Genomic DNA, 25,465 nt, shown 5'->3' with positions numbered 1-25,465 from the left:
ACTCGATGCTTCACTGCTCCCAGTGTGTAAGGGTCTAGAAGCAGCCATGCTTACTGACGCTTCTGATGCCGGTGCAATGCTCGACTTCGATGCTGACGCCTCCGAACTGAATGCCGATGCTGTCGAGGAACCGGACTTGGCTCCACAAATCCTCTCTTGTTGAGCCTCTTGGGAAACCTGGGTCCTCTTCTTCATGCGAAGACAGAGAACACAGTTAGCAGGGCTATGGTCAGGCCCAAAACACAGCAGACACCAAGAATGGGTGTCTTTTCCCGAGATAGTCCGATTGCACTGGGTATAGGGCTTGAAGCCACTGGGAGCCTTTGTGGACAAGGACGGGAAAACTTCACCAGCTAAATCAAACGACTCGATGGTGCCTGAAAAAGGGGCAAGGCACGGAGAAGAAGAAACCTGGCCAAATTCAGGGCCTAAAAACAGCCTGATGTTGCGAGAAAAAATAAGAAAACTTACAAACCAGGCAAAACAATTTTAAGAAATTAAAGGACAGGTAAAATAGAGGTCCTATAAAAGGAGTCACAAAGAAAACAAGAAAAATACCGCTGGAAGGCACAAAATAGCTCTCAAACCGGACCACTCCACAAAGCTCTCTTTTTAGCTTTGGCAAAATACCGGACCATGCGACACGGATTGGTGTCGCCCATTTGTGAGAAGACAGAAGTCTGCTTGTCCTCGGAGAACATCTTTTTTCCTCAGAATGAGATCTTCTTACCACTATCCTCTGTCATCTTCCACTCAAACAGTTCCTAACCCAGTGAATCACTTTAGGGTTCATACCGAGGGCACTAAGTTTATTTATTAGTCGTCTATGTGGAACCATTAAATACCCCACATCTAGCACTTTCTCAATCCAAATCTCTGATCAGTCAATTAAAGAAATTAATCAGATTTGTCTGACAAGTCCTGCCTCTATTGAAACCATGTTGCCTCGGGTCCTGTAATCCATTGGATTCCAAAAACTTTACTATTCTCTGTGTATTTGGCAACCACTGAAAGTTACCCAGGTACAACCGATATCCGCTAGACCACTATCCAGTTTATTTTCGAATGAGAAAGACGCCCATATTTCTTTTTTTTTTTTTATTTATCATTTTCATAATAATACATTCACATAGAGTAAATGTGGAAAAATAGGCAAATATTCCGAAAGACAATTTAAACCTCCATTACATATTCATGGATTTAAGAAAAATTAAACAAGATTACTTAGTCCACTAAACATTGATCAAGATACAAGGAAATGTTATAAGAAATTCAAATATTCAAAATACATATTTGGAGGATGGGGGCTCAAGCTCAGTCAGCGGTTTCAGCTCCCTACTGGTGGTTCCAAGACTTGAACATCCCCACTTTCTTTAACCGTTACTAAATGCGTCAATTTTTCTGGGTCAAAGAATACATAATGAACATTATTAAGTGAAACTAAGCATCGGCATGCAAATTTCAATTTAAAAGTACCACCCAATGAAAGTATCCGAGACTTAAGTCCCAGAAACTCTCTCCTCTTTTTCTGGGTTGCCTTGCTAATGTCCGGAAAAACCTGTATCTTTGCTCCATAGAATTGAGCTGCCATGAATATGAAGTAAAGTCTTAATACATTGTTCCTATCGGTTTCAAATGCGAAAGAAACCAGGAGAGTAGTGCGTTCTGTAATATTCTCAAGAGATGATTCAAGAAATTGAGTCAAGTTTACTTCTGGAGCTGCCCCTACAATTGGTTTAGCTCCTGTTATATAATACTAGCCGTTGAGCCCGTTTAAACGGGCTAGTTTTGGAATTGGGGGGGGGGGGGGGGGGGGGGGGGGGGTTCGCCGCTGCTCGCTCCCCCCCCCGGCCCGAGCACTGTCTGTTATTGAACTTACATCGCACCACGCAGACGCAGCAGGCACATCAGCAAAGCTGCCATTAGGACGGGCTTCCTTCTCTGCCTGTGTCCCGCCCTCGTGTGACGTAACGCGGCGAGGGCGAGACACAGGCAGAGAAGGAAGCCCGTCCCGACGGCAGCTTTGCTGATGTGCCTGCTGCGTCTGCGTGGTGCGATGTAAGTTCAATAAGAAAGACAGTGCTCGGGCCGGGTGGAGGGGCGGCGGTGGCGGCGACTCCGGGTGGGGGGAGCGGTAGCAGTGACCTTGGGGGGGGGGAGGGCAGAGCGGTTGCGAGTACGTCTGCGGCATGCGCAGTAGAGACTTCCCGCTCTGTCCCGCCCCCCTCATCACGTATTGATGCAGGGGCGGGGCAGAGAGGGAAGTCTCTACGCATTTGCGAGTGAGTACGACACTCGCCTTTTATATGTTTGATGCTCTCAGAATCGGAGGAAAAGCTTCTTTGGGAATCCCCAATATATCAAAAAAGTACTTCCGGAGCATTTCCATGAGTGGCAGCAAAGGATTTTTTGGAAAATTTAGAAACCTTAGATTGTTACGCCTAAGTTGATTGTCTAAGAATTCTACCTTCCTTTGCAGCTGTCCTTTATCCATAACTATATTACCAACTAAAGTTTGTAGCCTTTTTATTTCAAGGGAATTTAACTCACTTTTCTCTTCTTGTTCCTTCACGTTCGATTCCATCGAATGCTGTCGTGCTTTAATATCCATCACCTCAGTGTTCAGTGAAAGTGAAACTTGTTGCAGGGATAAGTTCATGGTCTGGATTGCATCCCAGAGGACCTCAAGGGTAACTGTTGCGGGTCTAATAATCTCGCCGGGGCTCACAGGTAAAGATGCCAGAATTGGCGAAGGCGCCGGATCCATTCTCCCCGCCCCCGACTCTAGTGTTGTTCCGTCTGGCGTAGAAGAGCCTGCAGGGCCGCAACCCACCTCCAAACCTTCCGCGTGAGGCTTACTTGCAGGGTCTATTACTTCACCTGGTCTCGGCGGTGCTAACATGGGGGGCGGACTCAAAGACGCCTCTTCCACGCCAAGGTCCCCAGCAAGTTGTTGGCCTGGGGACCCAACCATGACCGAAGCCAGAGATCCCAGCGCACAAAGCCCAAATGCTTCCAACGTCGGCTGCCGAGATGTTGAAGCGATCACGGGGCTAGGAACGGCTTTAGCCCCTATCTTTCCCTTCCGCTTAACCATTTTGCAGGCAAACTAAAGGGAGACGCTACAGAGGGTCAGTTGGAGACTCAGAGCTTCATGCTGCAGCTCCTCCTACGAACGCCATCTTGATCATCCCAAGACGCCCATATTTCGACCCAAATCGGGAGATGGGCGCGTTTCTCTCATGGGCGCCTAAATCGGTATAATCGAAAGCCTATTTTGGGTGCCTCCAACTGCAGTCTGTCGCGGGAACGGACAAAGTTGACGGGGGCATGTCGGAGGCATGGTGAAGGCAGGACTGGGGCATTTATCGGCTGAGGAGAGATGGGCGCGCTCGGCCGATAATGGAAAAAAGAAGGGCGCCAGAAGCGAGAATTTGGGTCACTTTTTCTGGACCCTTTTTTGTCATGAACAAGTCCCCAAAAAGTGCCCCAACTGCCCAGATGACCACCGGAGGGAATCGGGGATGACCTCCCCGACTCCTCCAGTGGTCACTAACCCTCTCCCACCAAAAAAAAAAAAACTTTAAAAACATTTTTTCCCAGCCTGTATGCCAGCCTCAAATGTCATACCCAGCTCCATCACAGCAGTATGCAGGTCCCTGGAGCAGTTGTTAGTGGGTGCAGTGGACTTCAGGCAGGTGGACCCAGGTCCATCCCCCCCCTACCTGTTACACTTGTGCTGCTAAATGGGAGCACTCCAAACCGCCCCCCAAATCTTACTGTACCCACATCTAGGTGCCCCCCTTCAGCCATAAGTGCTATGGCAATGGTGTACAGTTGTGGGCAGTGGGTTTTGGGGAGGATTTGGGGGGCTCAGCACCCAAGGGAAGGGAGCTATAGACTTTTTTTTAATTGTTACAAGTGCCCCCTAGGGTGCCCGGTTGGTGTTCTGGCATGTGAGAGGGACCAGTGCACTACGAATCCTGGCCCCTCCCATGACCAAATGCCTTGGATTTGCTCATTTTTGAGCTGGGCGCCTTCGGTTTCCATTATCGCTGAAAACCGATACCGCCCAGCTCAAATCCGGCCAAATGCAATGCATTAGCCCGGCACAAACCGTATTATCAAATCAAAAGATGGATGCCCATCTTTTTCGAAAATACGGTCTGTCCTGCCCCTTCACGGACCCGTCCTCGGAGATAAACGCCCATGGAGATGGGAGTTCGCGTTCGATTATGCCCCTCCATGGCAACCCCAGGAGGGCTGGGGGAGGGTCTAGGTATGGTTGTTGCAAGGTCTTCTGCTTGGGAGAGCTAACTTGGGATGATCTAAATCATGGGGGTGGGACTTATCTTGGGGATGTTTAATGTTGGGGGAACGTGTGTGTGGGAGTTCACTGTCAGGGGGGATCAGATGGAAGGGTCTGTATTGGGTGAGGGGGGTTGTGCTGCCATGGCAGCATAATGCGATCTGTTTTTTTGAATGAGACCCATGTTCCATGCCTTGGCAGGTAGTGCAGGAAGCACCTGCTCTATCTGCTGAGGCATAGAACACAGGTCCGTGCTGTGCAGTAAATGAAGGGCAGATGCTGGGCATGCCTTCTGTATTTATCACACAGGCTTTGCACTTCTTGCACCTTAAGTTTTGCACTTAAGGTGCTGTACGTGGCAAAAATGTACTGCACTTTGGTAAATATGCCCCTAAATTTCATTTTTTACCCATCTGGTTGTTCATAAGTACATAAGTATTGCCACACTGGGACAGACCAAAGGTCCATCAAGCACAGCATCCTGTTTCCAACAGTGGCCAATCCAGATCACAAATACCTGGCAAGATCACGAAAAAGTTCAATACATTTTATACTGCTTATCTTAGAAATAGAAGTGGATTTTCCCAAAGTCAATTTAATAATGGTCTATGGACTTTTCCTTTAGGAAGCCGTCCAGAACTTTTTAAAACCCTGCTAAGTTAACTGCCTTTATCACATTCTCTGGTAACGAATTCCAGAGTTTAATTACACGTTGAGTGAAGAAACATTTTCTCCGATTCGTATTAAATTTACTACTTTGTAGCTTCATCGCATGCTCCCTAGTCCTAGTATTTTTTGAAAGAGTAAACAAACGATTCACATCTACCCGTTCCACTCCACTCATTATTTTATAGACCTCTATCATATCTCCCCTCAACCGTCTTTTCTCCAAGCTGAAGAGCTCTAGATGCTTTAGCCTTTCCTCATGGGGAAGTCACCCCATCCCCTTTATCATTTTTGTTGCCCTTCTCTGTACCTTTTCTAATTCCACTATATCTTTTTTGAGATGCGGCGACCAGAATTGAACACAATATTCGAAGTGTGGTCGCACCATGGACCAATACAAAGGCATTATAACACTCTCACTTTTGTTTTCCATTCCTTTCCTAATAATACCTAACATTCTATTTGCTTTCTTAGCCGCCGCTACATACTGAGCAGAGAGTTTCAACGCATCACGAACAACGATGCTGAGATCCCTTTCTTGGACCGTGACTCCTAACGTGGAACCTTGCATCACGTAGCTATAGTTCGGGTTCCTCTTTCCCACATGCATCACTTTGCACTTGCTCACTTTAAACATCATCTGCCATTTAGACGCCCAGTTTCCCAGTCTCGTAAGGTCTCTTGTAATTTTTCACAATCCTCTCGCGATTTAACAACTTTGAATAACTTTGTGTCATCAGCAAATTTAACTACCTCACTAGTTACTCCCATCTCTAGATCATTTATAAATATGTTAAAAAGCAGCAGTCCCAGCACAGACCCCTGGGGAACCCCACTATCTACCCTTCTCCATTGAGAATATTGACCATTTAACCCTATAATCTGTTTTCTATCCTTTAACCAGTTTTTAATCCACAACAGGACACTACCTCCTATCCCATGTTTTTTTCTTAGAAGTCATAAGTACATAAGTATTGCCATCAGTGGCGTAGCCACGGGTGGGCCAGGGCCCACCCACTTAGGGCTCAGGCCCACCCAACAGTAGCACATGTTTAGCGGTAGCTGGTGGAGATCCCAAGCTCTGCCAGCTGAAGACTTTCCCCTGATTGTAACAAAATTCTACTCTCCACAATAACGGCACCTGCACATGCTCAGTTTTCAGTGCATGCCTGCTGCAGACTGCCAAGGTGGAAAGAAGCATTTTCCTGCCAGCGGAGATATTTTTTTGGTGGTGGTGGGAGAACATTTGGTGCCCACCCACTTCTTACCTAGGCTCACCCAAAATCTGTTGTCTGGCTACGCCCCTGATTGCCATACTGGGAAAGACCAAAGGTCCATCAAGCCCAGCATCTTGTTTCCAACAGTGGCCAATCCAGGTCACAAATACCTGGCAAGATCCCAAAAAAGTACAAAACATTTTATACTGCTTATCCCAGAAATAGTGGATTTTCCCCAAGTCTATTTAATAATGGTCTATGGACTTTTCCTTTAGGAAGCTGTCTAAACCGTCTAAACTCCGCTAAGCTAACCGCCTTTACCACATTCTCTGGCAACGAATTCCAGAGTTTAATTACACGATGAGTGAAGAAAGTCAATGCTATATTGGAATTTTGCAATTGGAATTTCTTCATAATAATAAAAATAATTTAAAAAATAAATTTTCATTTTAAAACCTATGTCAAATTTAGAAGATAGATAAATCAGGAATATTAGACTTTTTCCACATAGAGGCATTTTGAAATCATACAGACATTTGCAGGTTCTGTAAACTCTTGAAATGTATAAAGACAATGTAATAGATCAAAATACTTTAAGCAAATTACTTACCTATGCAAGTTATTCACAAATTCATGACTACCTATGACAACAAATATTTTGAAAATTAATATTGATGACCCCAAAGAGAGAACTGTATTAAGGAATTTTTATTTAATGCCAAAAGAGCAATTCTATAATTTGGTGCCAACACTTCTGCACCACATACACTTGTCAGAGGTGCCAAAATTTGCAGTTATGCGTGTAAATGCACTAGGCACTATCCTATAATGCTTTAGGACATAACTGCAAGAAAAGGAGTACAGAAAAGGCGGTATATTAAACTGTATTACCCATACTAGTTGCAGGGTATGGGTGTGTCTCCAACTTATGTGCGTAACTTATAGAACACTATAAATTATGTACTTTGCATGGTTCACCTAGGCGTACTCATTTACGCCTGTCACAGAGCTGGCCTAAAGGTTGTGCCTACATTTAGATACACCAATTCAGGTTTATGTTGCTATTCTATAATGGCATCTTGGCACACAGATGTCATTACAGAATTGGTGCTCAGCACAAGGCATCAGCATACCTGACTGGAGGTGCCAAGTTACAGAATTGCCCACAAATGATTAGTTATCTTCAGAGTAAAATGAATTAAATGATCTTTTACAGCTGTTCAGATTGTGCTATACCAGGTAAGTGAAATCAGTGTTTCAGCCATCATGGTTGTCTTTATATAGTGGATCCACAAACCTGGTTGGCTGGGGTTTGAGGTAGGCAGATTTACTGCAGTGAATTTGATTTTAGAAGGCTGGAAGATTTATCGGTACAGTTTAAACTCTGCAGGGCGAGAAAGTTTGTTGGACACCAGTTCAAATTTTGACAGGTAAATTGTGGCAGGAATGTTCATTGGTCACAAGTTTAAATTTTGGTGGGAAAATGAGGTAGGAAAATTTATTGGAAAAATTTCAGTCTCTGGAGGGAGAGAAATTCTATGGTCACACTGGGGAGGGGGAGACATTTGTCTTCAGTGCCAGTCCTTTTTTTTTCTTTGTTTGAAACGTTCTGTAATTACAGATCAGCTGAAGGTAATAGATAATATTTTGTGTCTTCAGCCGAGTCACATTGCTTTATAATGGTTGGAGAGCAAGTTACCTGACTACCTCCCTTGACTTCCCATGTTCTCTTCTCTCTGCGTATGTTGCCTTTTTCATGGGAGGTCTGTAAGTGCTTTCTGTGGAATGATACCATGATGAAACTCACCCAATGTACCTGCTTTTCTTAGATAATGTTTTTGTGTCTTCACCTAAGTCATATCTCTTTATAATCATGAGGCTTATAGTCCTCTGCTTTAGCAAATTTGCTGTCATCCTAACTCTATAATCTTAGCACTTAAATGTAAGCATCATTTGTGCACTAAGCTTATAGACTACTAGCACTTATGCACATGTTGCAATCATGTATAAGTGCTTGTATTCTATACTCTTAGCACGCAATGCTAAGAGTATCAACATAAGGAACCTGTCTGTCCATTACTTTAATCTGTGGAAAGAGATACTGTGATGTTGGAGTCAAATGAGAATAAATCAAGGCATGCTGTGGATATTTTTATTTCAAAACTGGACATGAAAAAAAAGCTTTCATAATAACTTATTGTACTTGCAAATTCTGAGCATCTACAATCTACTGTAATGCATTTCCAGTGTGACCTTAGGGGAAAAGACTATATGTAATCAAGTGTACGCATCCAGCACTGTAATTATAAAGCACAGATTGTTGAAAGCACAGACCTTGTATCTCAACATTTTAGAGAAAACGTTAAACTGTCCCTATCACCCCAAACACACAGAAGCTGCCAATATGAATAGGATATTAAAAATATTTCCTCTTGTAGCAGTACATCTTTCCAATTGTTTGTAAATTAAATTAGAGATTTAAAAATGCTATTCATGATGTATTACTCTTCTAAAATGACTTGAATACATAAAGCTGTCAGGCAACCCTATTCACCAAGGTCATCAAAAACCAGCAAACCTATAGGTACTTATAGGGTCATTTAGGTCCCTCATCTAGCTCTTAATGAACTAATAATAAAGGGTATTTAAGTCAGTAATCATTATTTCATTCTTTCTCTGTTCAAGAAATATTGCTGAAGATAAGTTGCCATGTTTGCTTTAAAGACTGCTGTTTAATTAAATAAGCATCAGCCGCTCACAAATCCATAAATGTATCATACTTTCATTATTATAAGAAAGCTATTTTGTCTCTTAGTGCTAGTGATGCATAGATTAGCATGTTGCCATATTTAATGGAATTTTCAGTTAGAACCAGGATTCAGTTATCAGCATTCACAATTAAGTGGTACCACAGAATATGGTCATCAATCAATAAAAGGAACATATCAGCTAAGTTGAAGTAAAAGTAAAATATAAGCATTAGGGATGTCATCAGAAGCAATTTTATGGGAAATGGTGGATGGGGAAATGAATGATCCTCAGAAAACAATGCAAAGAATATAGAGCATAGAAAGGAAATTACTATACTGTCTCTTCAATGTCAAATTTGCAAACATATTTTCCATCTCAGCAACTCAAGAACACATCTCCTAAGTGCTTGGCTGGAAAATTAGTATTTGGTCTATTAATATTTTAACATAAGAAGATGTTCTTCCATTCTGCCTCATAACTAATAGCAGCTTTGTAGTGAAAGAAGCTCTGGTAAGAACAACAGCTCTTGCTAACACTCACACGATTTGGGGGAGGGGCATTTATATTTGGCACAAGTGAGAGGAACTATTTCAGAAAAAATCATTAACATTGTGGTGATTTCTTGTTAACTATTTATTTTGTTGACTTATTTGGGGGAGCAATAATCATGTCTAACTTCCAAGGTTCCTATTGAAAAAAAACATTGGGGTGATCTCTGCACTGAAGTGAACGTCAACTAAGCTGCAACAGATATAGGTAAATAGATGCAGGGCATGAATTCAGTTCCTGCTTTGTACAGGGATCCCATTTGCAGGAGAAGACCTGGTTACAAAATGCTATGTAGAAAGCAAGTCACTTGAAGGATAATTTTATAACAGGGCATCTACAATTAGGTGTCCAGAGGGTGCCTGGTAGGATCCTATTCTATAAAGGAATGTAGGTGCCCACTAACCAGGTATATATGTGCCTTCAATTTAGGTACAGGCACTTACACCAGCCATAGACCTGGTGTAACTGCAAGCATCTAAATGTTGAATGTAGGCTTGTACTTTATAGAATTCTATAAGGTAAGCACATAAATGGGTGCCCCACTCAGGTTCTGCCCACGTATGCACCCCCTTGCAAGTACATGCTATGCAAGATAGGCGCATATTTACAGAATAGTGCTTAGAAGCAAATTTGGCATATTCACAGATAAGGTACACATATGTAAATATAACAAAGTTAGTTATCTGTAGCAGGTGTTCTTCGAGAACAGCAGGATCCATACTTTCATATATGGATACCGATAGTCTCATATGTGGGTGACCTCATCTGACAGAGCTTCTGTAACATATGGAGGCTATTCAGCATTTTTTTTTGTTTGTTACATTTGTACCCCGTGCTTTCCCACTCATGGCAGGCTCAATGCGGCTTATGTATTGTATACAGGTACTTATTTGTACCTGGGGCAATGGAGGGTTAAGTGACTTGCCCAGAGTCACAAGGAGCTGCCTGTGCCTGAAGTGGGAATCAAACTCAGTTCCTCAGTTCCCCAGGACCAAAGTCCACCACCCTAACCACCAGGCCACTCCTCCACACAGCATTTTACCCCTGTCAGTCAGATTTTCACTCAAGCCACATTATGGAGACAGTCATCACATTCTTTCTGGGTGAAACCCATGCCAAACCTCATGAACACTGTTCTAGCCTAGGGGTTCCCAACCCAGTCCTTGGGACATACATAGCCAGTCAGGTTTTCAGGTTAGGTGATTAAATTTCAAATGGCACAAAACTATTCAAAGTTGTCAAGCATGCGGATTGCGAAAAATTGCAGGAAGACCGGGCATCCAAATGGCAGATGAAATTTAATGTAGACAAATGCAAAGTGATATACATTGGGAAGAATAATACAAATCATAGTTATTTGATGCTAGGGTACACTTGAGCAGGGCCGCCGAGAGACCGGGCCAGGCCCGGGACAAGGCCGCCCCCGGGCCCCCACCCCACTCAAGGTCGCCGTGTCCCCCCCCCCCCCCCGGGCCAGGCCCTCTCTCCATCCCCGGGCCCTCTGCACTGACCTTAAGCGCCTCTCCTTCGAAAGCGCAGCAAGCAGCAGCAGACCACTCCTTCCTTCCATGTCCCGTCCTCGCGGAAGTTACATCAGGCGAGGGCGGGACACGGAAGGAAGGAGTGGTCTGCCGCTGTTTGCTGCGCTTTCAAAGGTGAGGCGCTTAAGTTCAATGCCAGGGAGCGACGGAGGGCGGGCAGGCCCTCCCTGGAGGCCCGGGCCCGGGGAATTTTGTCCCCCCCTCTCGGCGGCCCTGCACTTGAGTCAGCACTCAAGAAAAAGACGTAGGTGTCATTGTAGACAATACGTTGAAATCTTCTGCTCAATGTGTGGCGATGACCAAAAAAGCAAACTGGATGCTAGGAATTATTATGAAAGGGATACAAAATAAGACCAAAAGTATTATAATGCCTCTGTATCGTTCCATGATGCGACCTCACCTTGAGCATTGTGTTTAACTGTGGTCATTGCATCTCAAAAAGATATAGCGGAATTAGAAAAGGTTCAAAGAAGAGTGACCAAAAAGATAGAGGGGATGGAACTGCTCCCATATGAAGAAACGTTAAAGAGGTTAGGGCTCTTCAGCTTGCGAAAGAAACGGCTGAGGGGGGATATGATTGAGGTCCACAAAATCCTGAGTGGTGTGGAGCAGGTGGAGGTGAATCGATTTTTCACTTATTTAAAAAGTACAAAGTCTAGAGGACACTCAATGAAATTGCATGGAAATACTTTTAAAACAAAAAGGAGGAAATATTTTTTTCACTTAAAGAATAGTTAAGCTCTGGAACTTGTTGCCAGAGGATGTGGTAACAGCAATTAGCGTATCTGATGGTACTACTAATTGGGTTTTCTGCCAGGTACTTGTGACCTGGATTGGCCACTACTGGAAGCAGGATGCTGGGCTAGATGAACCATTGGTCTGACTCAGTATGGCTGTACTTAGGTTCCCTGGACACAATGAAGGCACTTGCTCAATACTGGGGGATAGAGCAGCTTTTAGACTAGAAATTGGGGCAAGGCAGACAGTCGCTGAAAAGCGCATGGTTCAGAACAAGGTACCTTTCAAAGATATCACCAAAACAGGGAAGATAGGGCATCCCGATAGCGAGGTTGCAATAGGGACCATAGTAAACCAGGTGTCTTTAACTACAGAGCAAACAAATTTTAAAGAGTGCAAATTGTCACAGTCAACTGCTGCACACGTTGTAAATAGGAACAAAAACATTGTTTAAAATGTCTGTATTCAAATGCCAAAAGCCTAAGAAATAAGATGGAGGAGTTAGAATATATTGCACTAAATGAAAAGATGCATATAACAGGCATCTCTGAGACCTGTTGGAAGGAAGATAATCAATGGGATATTGTCATACCAGAGTACAAATAATATTGCACTAATAGGGTGGATAAACTGGTGGAGGGGTAGCATTACACGTTAAGGAGGGCCTTGAATTGAATAAACTTAATAATTCTGCTGGACAAAAAACACATCTTGGAATCCCTATGGAAAGAAATTTTGTGGGTAAAGGGGGAAAAAGGATAGTGATAGGAGTGTACTACTATCCACCTGGCCAAGATGAACAGACAGATGCAGAAATGTTATCAGAAATTCGGGAGGATAACAAAACTGGTGAACACAATAATAATGGGTGATTTCAATTATCCCGATACTGACTGGGTAAATGTAACATTAGAGAGTGCTAGGGAGGTTATGTTCCTTGATGAAATCAAGGACTGCTTTATGGAGAAGCTGGTTCAGGAACCAACATGAGGGGGACCAATTATAGACCTAGTCCTTAGTGGAGCGCATTATCTGGTGTAGGAGTAATGGTGCTGGATGGAGCTACTTGATAACAGTGATCATAACATGATCATATTATGATATAATCTCTGGAGTAAGGACACATGAGGAATCCAATATGTTAAGCATTTAACTTTCATAAAGGAGACTATGATAAAATGAGGAGAATGGTTAAAAAAACCCACTTAGAGGAGCAGCTGCAAAGGTCAAAAATGTACGTCAGATGCTATTCAAAAATACCATCCTGGAAGCCCAAACCAGATATATTCCATGCATTAAAAAAGGAGAAAGAAAGGTCAAACAGCCAGCATGGTTAAAACATAAGGCAAAGGAAGCTATTAGAGCTAAAAGAAAATCCTTCAGAAAATGGAAGAATGATCTGACTGAAATTAATAGGAAACAGCATAAAGAATGGCAAGTCAAAGAGAGACTTTGAAAAGAACATTGCGTTGGAGGCAAAAACACATAGTAAATATCAGATATCAGTGCCAGAAATGGTATTCAATGCTGATGAGTGAGAGAAATTGAAACAAATCTCTGTAAACCTGGCAGATGTAATGCGGCAATTTGACAAATTGAACAGTAGCAAATCACCAGGACCAGATGGTATACATCCCAGAGTAACGATAGACTTGAAAAATGAACTTGCAGAGCTATTGTTAGTAATTTGTAATTTAGCTTTAAAATCTAGCACAGTACCAGAAGATTGGAGGGTGGCCAATGTAATGCCAATTTTTAAAAAGGGTTCCAGAGGTGATCTGGGAAATTATAGACTGGTGAGCCTGATATCAGTTTCGGGCAAAATGGTAGAGACCATTATAAAGAACAAAATTACTGAGCATTTACATAATCATGGATACAGTTTTCATCTCCATCGGGAGGTTGTTCCACAAACTCACCTCCTTGTCTGTGATGAGGTATTTCCTCAGGTTACTTCTATCCCCTTTCACCTTCATTCTAAGCTCCTCATTCCAGATCTTCCTTTCAATTGAAAGAAACTCACTGTACCAGCTGTATGCCTACCCCGCACCCAGTATTTCTGTTACTGATGGCAGTAAGCACACTGAATATACTTCAGAAATTATGTGCCAAAATAATATCTAAATAATGTATCAAAATAAATACAATATATTGAACTGAATGCTATTTACAGTATTCTGAAAAATATATGCAGGTACTTTAACACTTGTCTCGTAGACAGCTCTAGCAGCCCAGCTCAGGATCTTCCTGTTAGCCATGTGAATAGTGGTTTTCAGCAACACTGATAGGAATATTGTGGTTAATGGCAACCATAAAATGATTTGCCTATCAGTCTTTATGGTAAGGTTGCCAAATGACCACAAGGCTTCACATCTACTGTCCTTTATTTTATTCTTCTGCATCATCTGTAACTGATTCATAGTGCAGCTGAGAAATAGGGAAGCCAGGGTTCAAATCCCACTGCCACTCCTTGAGATCTTGGACAGGTCATTTAACCCTCTATTACCCCAGGAGCAAACAGACTGCAAGCCCTCCAGAGTCAGGAACATTTCTACTATACCTGAATGTAACTTGCATTGAGCTGCAACTGAAAAAGACGTGAGCTAAATCCGAATCCAAAATACAGCACCAGGCATATTGTGAAGTAATACAATAGTACCCACAAAAGTCAATCAGGGCATAAAATGCAATTCTACCATAACATCACCAACTTCTGGGAGTTGTACAACTAGGTCCTATGAAGGAAAAAGGTAGCACCATAAACTATGCAGTGAACACTAGAACATCAATATACCTACTGGAAAACTAAACAAGCCAGATTAGTACAGATTGATCGTACACCGGCATTCACCACCAGCGGAATACCTGGTCTCTTTCACAAACGCAGAACACAGACAGGCCGTTGCTAAGTACTGAATAAGTAACCAGAAACTAAAAATAGAAATATATAGAAAAAATTAAACTGAACCCCATAAAAACCCATACATTGCATATAGTACAAGACCAGGGAAACAGAAACAATGATGCATGCCCCCTGTACTGTGCAAAATATAATAATGCAGATATAAAGTTCAAAAAACTAACATATTTGAACCACTACATTAAAAATTAAACCAAAAATGGAAAATAAGGTGGTTATTTTTATTGGACTAACAACACGTTTTTTGACTAACTTTCAAAAGCCAAAACCACTTTCCTTAGGTCAGGACAGTGTACCGTTATGGCAATATACTGTCCCAGCCTGTAGGTGATTTTGGCCTCTACAAGCTAAAAACAACTAGTCAAAAAATGTATTTAGTCCAATAAAGGTATCGCCACATTTTCTGTTTTTCTTTTTTTTTTTTTATTTATTAACCTTTAAAGTGGATTAACACAGCAACCACATTATTTCATCCTAAATTAAAACTAAAATTCTTTTTACTACCTTTGTGGTCTGGCCATTTAATTTTTCTGTGTTGGTCCCAGACTCCGGGTACTGCTTTCCTATCTTCTTTCAACTCGCTTTCCAAGGGTCTCCTGTCCATTTGTCATTTTTTTCTCTCCTTCTGACTTCCTCACCTCCTCCACTATATTCATCTCCAACACTGTTCCTTTCAGCTTTCTTTCATTTTCTTCTGCCTATCCATTCAGATTTCATTCATTCTTATTACCGTTCTTCAATCTTCCTCTTTTTAAAGCATCTGTATGCAGCTTTGCAATTCCTTTATTCACCTTAGCCCTCCCATGTCCCTTCCTCCTATTTCCCAGTTTTTCACTAACTTTCGTCTTTCCCCCTATCATCAAACATCTCCTCTATCTCGCCCTCTCTCCACCACTATCATGTGGGATATGTATGTATGTGTGTGTGTCTCCCCACGCACACTGTCTTCTATGGAGTGTAGCCTAATGGTCAATACAGCACCCTGAGTACCAGGGGAACTGGGTTCAATTCCCACTGCAGCTCCTTTTGATTCTGGGCAAGTTAACCCTATATTGCCCCAGCTACACAAACAGTACCTGTACATAATATGTAAACTGCTTTGATTGTACCACAGAAAGGCAGTATATTAAATCCCTTTATTTATTTAAAACATTTCTAAACCACACTATCCATTTGTCCTAGGTAGTATATATCTAGAACATACAAAGTGAAAGACAAAAGAAACATAGCATAATACACACAACTACAACAAAGAATAACTAAGGGGTTCTTTTACTAAGTTACGGTAAAAGGAGGCCTACACTAGCATCAGCAAGAGATTTTAACGCATGCTGAGGCCCCCTTTTACTGCAGTGGGTAAAAGGCTGTCTTTTTTTCCCGAAAAGAAATGCTGTGCGGTAAGTGAACCACTTACAGCATGGCCATTTTGAAGGGAAGCACTTACTGCCACCTACTGAGGTAGGGGTAAGGGCTCAAGTGCTAACCCAGCAGTAATCAGGCAGCGCTGCCCGATTACCACTGGGTAAGCACCGGCGCTACAAAATTAGAAATGGTCAGAAATGGGAACTATCCCTGGGCTCCTGCGGTAGCCCAGTGCTAGTTCTGGATTGGCGGATTATCTCTCTCCCCTGTGCACCATTGCCCTTTCCCATTCAGCTTTGCTCCTGTGTGTATCTCTGTCTCTCTCTCTCTCTCCCCCCATGCAGAATTGCCTGCCCCTCCCCGCCATCCAGCACTGCCCCTGCCTCTCTTTCTCTCCCTTCCTCATGCACCATCCAGCAATATTCCTGCCTCTCTCTCTTTCTTTCTCTCTCTCCCACCCAATCATCCATTATTCCTGTCTCTCTCTCCCTCTTCCATCCATTATGGCCTTGTTTCTCTCCCCCCCCCCCCCCCCCCCCCCCCCACCCCAGCACTGCCTCAGGCTCTCCCCATCCCCCAAATCCCAGCCCAGCCCAGAACTGCCTCAGGCTCACCCTATCCCTCACACCCCACCCCAGCACTGCCTCAGGCTCTTCTCATCCCCCACACCACACTCCATCCCAGCATTGCCTCAGGCTTACACCCCACCCCAGCATTACCTCAGGTTGTCCCAATGCCCCACACCCCAGCCCAGCATTGCCTCAGGGGGTCCCCAGTAGTGCATCGGACATTCTCGCTCTCTCTCTCTTTCGCTTACCCCGCTGTCCTTCATTCAGCATCTTTTTGTCCTCTCCTGTTGCCATCTCTGTCAGGCCTGTAGTAGTTAAAGGCAAAGATGCGCAGGATCAGCTGTGTGCATATGGAAAAATTATGTTCTTACCTGATAATTTTCTTTCCTTTAATCATACCAGACCAGTCCAGACTAGACTAATGGGTTGTGGGTTGTGTCCATCTACCAGCGGAAGGAGACAGAGAAAATAGTTCCAAGTAAACCACCCCTTAAGGGTATCGTGCAGCCTGGAATGTTCAGTATTTCAAATAGCCAAGCAATGGTGCTCTGAAGTCTAGAAGAAAACACAGTTAATATAAAACAGGCAAACTCTTGGAGCCAATATGCAGAACCTCACTGTTCCTGCTTGGCCAAAGGCAACTGCAACCTCCCCTCACAGTAAAGTAAGCGGGAGGGAATGGTCCATACTGAGCTTGCCCAAGCACATAGAGATCTACCCCTGAATCCGGGGAAAGAACTCCATGATAGTCATACAGAGCTGGCACAATAGCAAGTGGCAGGAGATTGAATAGAGAAGATGAAGTAGGCAGTGCTGTAGGACATCCCACCATATTGAAACATCATGGAACAGCCATGGGTACCTAAAAGAACAACACTCTGACAGACTTGAACCAGGGAGGGCATCTGGACTGGTCTGGTATGATTAAAGGAAAGAAAATTATCAGGTAAGAACATAATTTTGCCTTCCTTGTCATCAATACCAGACCAGTCCAGACTAATGGGATGTAGCAAAGCAGTTTCCCAAGGGGGGGGGGGGGGGGGGAAATAAAAGAAGAATGCAGAAGGTTGAAAAATCAACAAAGCTATACACACAGCGAACAACTGATCAGCAGAAAAGGATTCGAATATCCGACCCACCAAGCTACCAAAATGGAACAGAGTTAGACACTAGAAAAGGAAATGAAGACATAGGACGTAAAACAAACGTCCTGAGCAAAAGAAAAATTGTGTACCCCTGTCCCAAGAGTAGCAAAAGATACTCATGCCAAAGGACCCCCCCATGGAAGGAAGGCAACAGTCGTATCTGAGCAGCAAGGAGAAGAACTGTCTCTCCTAGACCAGGATTCACTTCGAACCCTGGCAGGACTAACTCCCAAACCTGCCGGTCTGCCTTCAGTCCAAGATGGTCAGATGAAGTGACCCTAACAAATACTAGGAGTATGCAACCCCAAACAGTGAGTCACACTTCATAGAAGAAAGGAAGCAAGGCCCAGGAACCACCAAGACCCGCGCCTAGTGAGAGAACCAAACTCCATAGAACAAGAAGAGACTCCAGAGTTGAGAGAACCAACTAACTGGAATGCTAGTCTCTTCAGGAGAACCATGAAGAAAAGGGCAGCAGCATACCAGGGTACAACCATAGAAAGAGAATACTCCTCAACCAGCTCACTCTGGACTTAGGGATGAAAGAACAGAGCCAAGAGAACAAAAGACAAAAAGAAAGAGAGTCAAGAGCCACAATGTGGAGAAAAGACTCCCAAGGTACCAAGTAGCCACAAAAGGAGCAGAGACAAATTCAAACTCCAGCAATGGAGAAGCTTCTCGCCAGCCACCAAGAGGCTATGGCAAGAAAAGGTGCCACAGGAATGGTAGCTAACAGGAGACAAGACAGCCTTGTCTAGCAATCTAAACTGCGACATGCCACAGCTGCCGAGAAGTTACTGTATCCGATCCGCAGAAAAGAGCTGGGGTTGACCGACAAGGTGAAACAGTGCCCAACAGGCAAAGGTGAAAATATGCTCCACAGTCAGAGATTGAACTGTGCTCAAGGGACAGAAACGAAGCTGTGCTCATCAGGCAGAGTAGGATCCGTGCTCAACGAGAACAAACGGATTTGCACTCATGCACACAAACTGAGCCACGCACCATGGGCAGAGAAAGAGTTGCATACCTCTGGCAAAGATAGAAATGCGCTGAACAAGCAGAGAAAAAGCTGACAGTAACAGAGGATGAGCAGTGCCCCACTGAAAGAGCTGGATATTAGAGGTACCTGCAGAACTGAAGCTGCGGAAGCGATGGAACTGTGCATAAAACGCAGACAAGGAGCTGCGTTCTACACGCAAACAAGGCGCTGCGCTCCGGATGCCAGCAAGGAGCTGCATTCCCGACACCGGTAAGGAGCTGTGCGCCAGACACCAGCAAGGAACTGTGCTCCAGATGCCGGCAAGGAGCAGCGCTCCACACGCCGACAAGGAGCTATGCTTCCTACGCAGCTGCATGCCACACACAGACAAGGAGCTGCGTTCCACAGGCAGACAGAATGGACTGTGCCCCACACTGAGACCTGCAGAGAAAGAACTACACTCAACATGTGACAATGGAGCTGTGTTCAACATGCAGAGATGAAAGGTTGCAGAATAAGCAGCGAAGGAACTTCACTCAACATGCCATGATAGAGCTGTCCTCAACAGACAGCGATGGAGCTAAAGCCAACCTGGAACTGTGGAACTTTGCCCAACATGCAGTGATGGAGCCGTGCCCAACTTGGAATGGTGGAATTGCATGGAACAATGAAGCTGTGCTCAAATGCAGCGATGGAGCTGCGCTCAATATGCAGCAATGGAGCCATGCTCAACATGCAGCAATGGAGCTGTGCTCAACATGCAGCAATGGAGTGCGCTCAACATGCAGCGATGTAGCTGCGCTCAACATGCAGCTATGAAGCTGTGTTCAACATTGAGTGATGGAGCTGTGCTCAACATACAGAGATGAAGCTGTGCTCAAATGCAGTGATGGAACTGTGCTCAACATCCAGCGATGGAGCTGTGCTCAACATGCAGCGATGGAGCCGCGCTCAATATGCAGCAATGGAGCCGTGCTCAAATGCAGCAATGGAGCTGTGCTCAACATGCAGTGATGGAGCTATGCTCAACATGCAGGGATGGAGCTGCGCTCAACATACAGCGATGGAGCTGTGTTCAACATTGAGTGATGGAGCTGTGCTCAACATCCAGCAATGGAGCTGTGCTCAACATCCAGCAATGGAGCTGTGCTCAAATGCAGTGATGGAGCTGTGCTCAACATCCAGCGATGGAGCTGTGCTCAACATCCAGCGATGGAGCTGTGCTCAACATCCAGCGATGGAGCTGTGCTCAACATCCAGCGATAGAGCTGTGCTCAACATGCAGCGATGGAGCTGTGCTCAACATGCAGCGATGGAGCTGTGCTCAACAAGCAAAATGCATAGATGGAGCCCCAGGGAACAGCCAGAGAAGAAGGTGCTGCCAGGAGGCCAACAGGAAAGGAGCACAACTTGTGGAAATGCAGACATGGTGCTGCACTCCCCTGGCTCAGAGGGAATAAAACTACAAGAGAAAGCCCCATGCCCCAAGAGACACTCTCGGCCCCTAAGTGGTCTCTGAGCCACAATGACCGCTCTCCTAGGCAACCAACACGGAGCAGCAATCAACGTAGAGAAAGAACACCCGCCAAGAGGGAGGTAAGCATCACAGATCTGGAATCCTCAGACCATAGGGAGCAAAATGCAGCCGTAAGGCAGTGAGGAAGAAACAACTCTCGCCAGGCCAGGAACAAAGAGGAAGCTGGCCACTAACACCAAACTGAGGAAAAACCAGCTAAGGGAGAGTCAAACTCCAGACCTAGAACAGAGCCACTTCCCTGCAGAAAAGTAGAGAAAAGCGCAGAGCTAAGAGGCGATACTCCAGTTGCACAACAATAGATCTGCTCAGCAGGAAAGAACTGCGTCCCTTACAGAAAAAGGAAGGAGTGCCAAATGTGCCAGGAGAGAGGCGCCTGAAACTAGAAAAGGCAAAATCCGCCTGTGCCAGACTAAAACTCCCACCCAAAAGCAAGAGAAGCAAGGAAGAGCTGTGGCAAACTAGTCCTAAAAAGGCACATTCCCATAAAGAGACACTGAACTGAGTCCAAGCAAAAGACTGGCAAGATTGGCACTCCCGAGGGTACTCAGAAGAGGGATTTGAGCTAGCAGTTGCACACCAAGGGCAACTCGGACCCCAACAGAAGGAAAGTACCCTGCAGACAAACCAGAGCAGACAGGAGGGATCCATGGGGACGAGAGTGTTGGATTATTTGTAGTAAATAATTAGCAGATTTTAGTACACACAGCTTCAGCTTTAGAAATGTTAATTTCTTTCTTCATCTCTCTCTCATTCACCCCAGAATAATTCACTGCAGAGTCACTTTAAAGTTGAAGTAACAAAACATCTGTTTACTCACAGTTTGTAGTTAGATTATAATCAGACAGGCTTATATATACATATTATTATACATTTGTCTTATCAGCTCCTTCCATGTGCTTAGATGGTAATGGATGCTCACACCACCATAGATCCTCTCAGGTTAGGAGAGAACATGAGCTCCATGTGCTCCATGTGCTGCATGTAACCCCACAGGAAGTTGCATAGCTATGTGACCTCTCTAAGTAATTCACATCAGAGGTCACAGAGTAATCACAGAGAAATAATAGGTGACAGGCAATGCATGTAAAATACAATACATTCCAACAAACCCCTTCTCATGCATAACTGTCATGCAATTATTTATTCATACAAAGTCCAAGCTTTATACGCAGATTCACAAAATGTTCTCTGGGTAACGGTTTGGTCATGATGTCAGCTGTCATCTCACTGGTGTGACAATAGTGTAGACTGATGACCCCTTCTTTCGCCAACTCTCGCACGTTGTGGTATTTCGTTGCGATGTGCTTGGTGCGTGACTGAACCTTGTCATTCTGTGACAGTCGGATGCAGCTCTGATTATCTTCCATTATCTGGATTGGTCTCTTTTCAGCTATTCCGAAATCCAGCAAAAGTTTTTCAATCCACATCAGTTCTCTGCACGCTTCCGATACGGCCACATATTCAGCTTCTGTAGAAGACAAACTCACAATACTTTGTTTATGACTGGCCCATGAAATTTGTACATTTCCATACATAAACACATATCCACTTGTGGATTTATAATCAGAATGATCCCCTGCCCAATCTGAATCACAGTAACATATTAGTTTTGGATTACTATTGGCTGAAATCTTTAATTTACAATCAATGGTACCCTTTAAATACCTTACCATCCTTTTAACTGCAGTCCAATCTGATTTGGTAGGTGAGCTGACCCTTCTGCTCAAAATTCCTACTGCATTTGCTATATCAGCCCTGTATGTGGTAGCTAGATATAAAAGCTTACCTATGGCTGATCTATATTGGATGTTATCTGGTAAAGGTTCTCTTACTGTTTCATCCTTCAGAAAATCAGTGATCATGGGAGTGCTTACAACTTGGGCATCTTGCATACCTAAACTTTCAATAAGCTCATTTATTTTCTGCTTCTGGCTTAGAAGATAAGAACCATCATTTTGTTTCTCAATTTCTATACCAAGATAGTATGACACATTTCCAAGTTCTTTTATCTCAACATTCTGGTTTAAACACTTTACAATGTCCTTGTACTCTTGCTCACTTTTGCTTGCAATGAGCAGATCATCAACAAAAGCTAAAATGTATGCATATTGTCCATTTGTGCACCTAGTGTACAAGCATTTATCTGCTTCACCTTGCTTAAATCCTAAATTTGTCAATATTTCATGCAATTTTTCATTCCAACATTCTGCACTTTGCTTTAATCCATAAAGACCTTTGTTTAATTTACACACTAGCTGTCTTTGTTTTGTATTTATGAAACCTGTTGGCTGTTCCATGTACAAGTCTTCAGTTATATCTCCGTGAAGAAACGCTGTTTTCACATCAATGTGGTTGACTTGCATGCCTTTTGAGACTGCAATGCTCAGAAGTGTTCTGATTGTCGTGTGTTTCACTACAGGTGCAAACACTTCATCAAAATCTTCTCCATATTTTTGAAGATATCCCTTTGCCACTAATCTGGCTTTATACCTTTCCACTTTTCCTTGTGCATTCCTTTTTAACTTGAATACCCATTTGCATCCTATAGCTTTCTTGCCAGGAGGTAATTTTGTAAGAATCCAAGTATTATTTTTATCCAATGCATCAATTTCTTCTTGTGCAGCTTTATGCCATTCAGCAGCTTCTTCTGCTGGCATTTTCTCAATCTCATCCCATGTTAAGGGCTCTTGAGCTTCTGCTGACTTTGTTAGGTAAGACAGTCTTGGGGGTGGAACACCTTTGTTTTCCCTGGATGAGCGTCTGACTACAGGTTGGTCTGACCTTTCCGCATCCTCTAAATCTGAGAGTTCTTCTCCAATTGATTCCCCTTCTCCAACTGTACTGTCTTCTTCAATGATCCTTTCTGTGTCTGTTTCCTCTGCCTGTTCCTCGTTAGATACAGGTGAGTTGCTTTCAGACATCTGCCTTGGTATGGCATTTATATACACTGGCATGTCTATTATGGTTCTAGTTTCATATTCTGGATGATAAGGCTCATCTGGGATAATCCAGCCTTTATCAACCCTTTTGTTTTCATCAAAATATGTAACATGTCTTATGCCAACAATGCCAGTTTTCAGATTCAAAATTCTATATCCTTTGTGTCCTGGAGCATAGCCAACTAAAATGCCCCTTTCTGTTGTGGAATCCAGCTTATGCCTTCTTTGCTTTGGTTCATGAGCATATGCTGTACTTCCAAATGTTCTTATGTGTGACAGGTTTGGCTTCCTACCATGCCATGTCTCATGTGGTGTGCGCTCAGCGCCTTTAGTTTGCATTCTGTTTTGTAGGTACACTGCTGTGAGAATGGCTTCCCCCCATAGTCTTTTAGGGAGATTGCTATCTGACAGCATACATCTGGTCATTTCCACAAGTGACCTAAATTTTCTCTCTGCAACAGAATTTTGCTCTGGTGTATAAGCTACTGTTGTGATATGCTGAATGCCTTCTTGTTCTAGAAATGTGCGCATGCTTTGTGAAGTGAACTCACCACCATTGTCGGTCTGAAGAACCTTTGGTTTTCTTTCAAATTTATTGCTCACCATGGCTACGTATTTCTTCAGCATGTCTGTGACTTGACTTTTCTCTTTCAGCAAATAGGCCACACAATATCTAGAGAAATCATCCAAGAATATTAGCACAAATCTGTTATTTCCCAATGATGGGATATTAAACGGTCCACATAAGTCACTGTGTATTAAGTCCAGCACTTTATTACTCCTATTTCCTGTGTATGCAGGAAATGAGGGTCTCACACCTTTTTGAGTAACACAGTCTATGCATTTCTCCATTTTACCAGCATCTGCACTTATCTGAATGCCTGTGGCTAGTTGCCCATTGTGAAGATCCTGGATCACCTTAGAATCACGATGTCCCAGGCGGCGGTGCCAGATTTCCAGACTACATTTACCATCATTCTTCCTTACTTGCGCCATATGTGAGGCTTCACCTGAAATGTTCAGCTTATAAACATCATTATGCATAAAAGCTTCAGCATACACTTCATCATTTTTAGAGATTGTGCACTTACTGTTTTCAAAATGAATCGCAAATCCCTTCTTATCTAATGTAGATACACTAAGCATATTGCAAACTGCTTGGGGAATATACAAGACATCACTTACAGGAATTTCTTTAACTTCATTAGACACTTTGCATTTTAAGAATCCAATACCTTTTGCTTGGATCTTAGCAGTCCCTGCGTTTGCAGTTTTAAGAATACCTTCCTCTGGACACATTTCCTGAAAGAAATCCTTACAATTGGTTAAATGGCATGTGCTCCCCGAATCCAAAATCCAAGTACTTTCATTTGAATTATTATTTACCATAGTCAAAGATTTTTCTGCCATTAGAAAGCCCTTGTGTTTATCTTTGTCCTTCATACATTTCCTGGTTTGAAAATTCTTTAGTTCCATTGGCTTAGGTGAGCTAGAGGGAGTGTTTTGTGTTTCCTTACACCATTTAGATACATGTCCCTCCTTTCCACATGAGTAGCAAATCAGCTTGCCCTTGGGTGGAGTTTTCCCATAGCTCCGCCTTCCTCTGTTCTTTGCCAAGAAATTTGTTTCATTTCTCTCTGACTTGCTTTGAGAACACATCTCCTCAGAATCATTTATTATGCATTCCTGCCTTAGTTTTGATGTTGCCTGTTCAAAAGATTGCCCTTCAATGGCCTCATTTACAGACCTAAAAACATCAAACTTCTTTGATAGTGAGGTAAAAAGAAATGCTCTTTTCAATGCATCACACATGGGAATTCCAGAAAGTTCTAACTTTTGAAATGAAGACATAAGATGCATAATGTGATCATTACATTTACTTTTATCCCTTAATTTGGTTTCATTCAACTCTGCCAACCAAATTGGTTGCTGCTTTGCATATGTAGTTGCATACATAGTTCTCAGTTTATATAAAATGTCCTTTGGTGTATCTTTTCCCTCCACTAATATGGCTTGTTTCTCTGAGAGAGCTTCCAAAAGCATGCACTTCACATAATAGTTTGCATTGTCCCATTCAGCCATATTTTCAGCTGTTCTGTCTTGGTCTAAGCATATATCTAATCTTTTTGCTCGAAGGAAACATATGAATCTTAGTTCCCACTGCTGATAATTAAACTCAGTTAATTTAGGCACCTTGAGAGAATAGAACAATGGTGAATTTCTTCCCTCAGCCATTTTCTTAG

General features: G+C 43.3%; 1 protein-coding gene across 1 annotated transcript in view; it reads right to left on the bottom strand.

Moving 5' to 3' along the window:
* LRRC72 (leucine rich repeat containing 72) overlaps positions 1–25,465 on the bottom strand; it is a 121,757-nt gene that overhangs the window by 11,374 nt on the left and 84,918 nt on the right. Inside the window, exon 8 of the mRNA XM_030189959.1 lies at positions 6,803–6,833. Within this exon, the coding sequence (XP_030045819.1) occupies positions 6,803–6,833 (31 nt within the window). The remainder of the gene's footprint in view (positions 1–6,802; positions 6,834–25,465) is intronic.

This window comes from Microcaecilia unicolor, chromosome 1 (genome assembly GCF_901765095.1).
Source record: "Microcaecilia unicolor chromosome 1, aMicUni1.1, whole genome shotgun sequence".
NCBI classification, from domain to species: Eukaryota; Metazoa; Chordata; class Amphibia; order Gymnophiona; family Siphonopidae; genus Microcaecilia; species Microcaecilia unicolor.
Note: the sequence above shows the minus strand (reverse complement) of the source record. Positions and strands in the feature narration are given on the sequence as shown.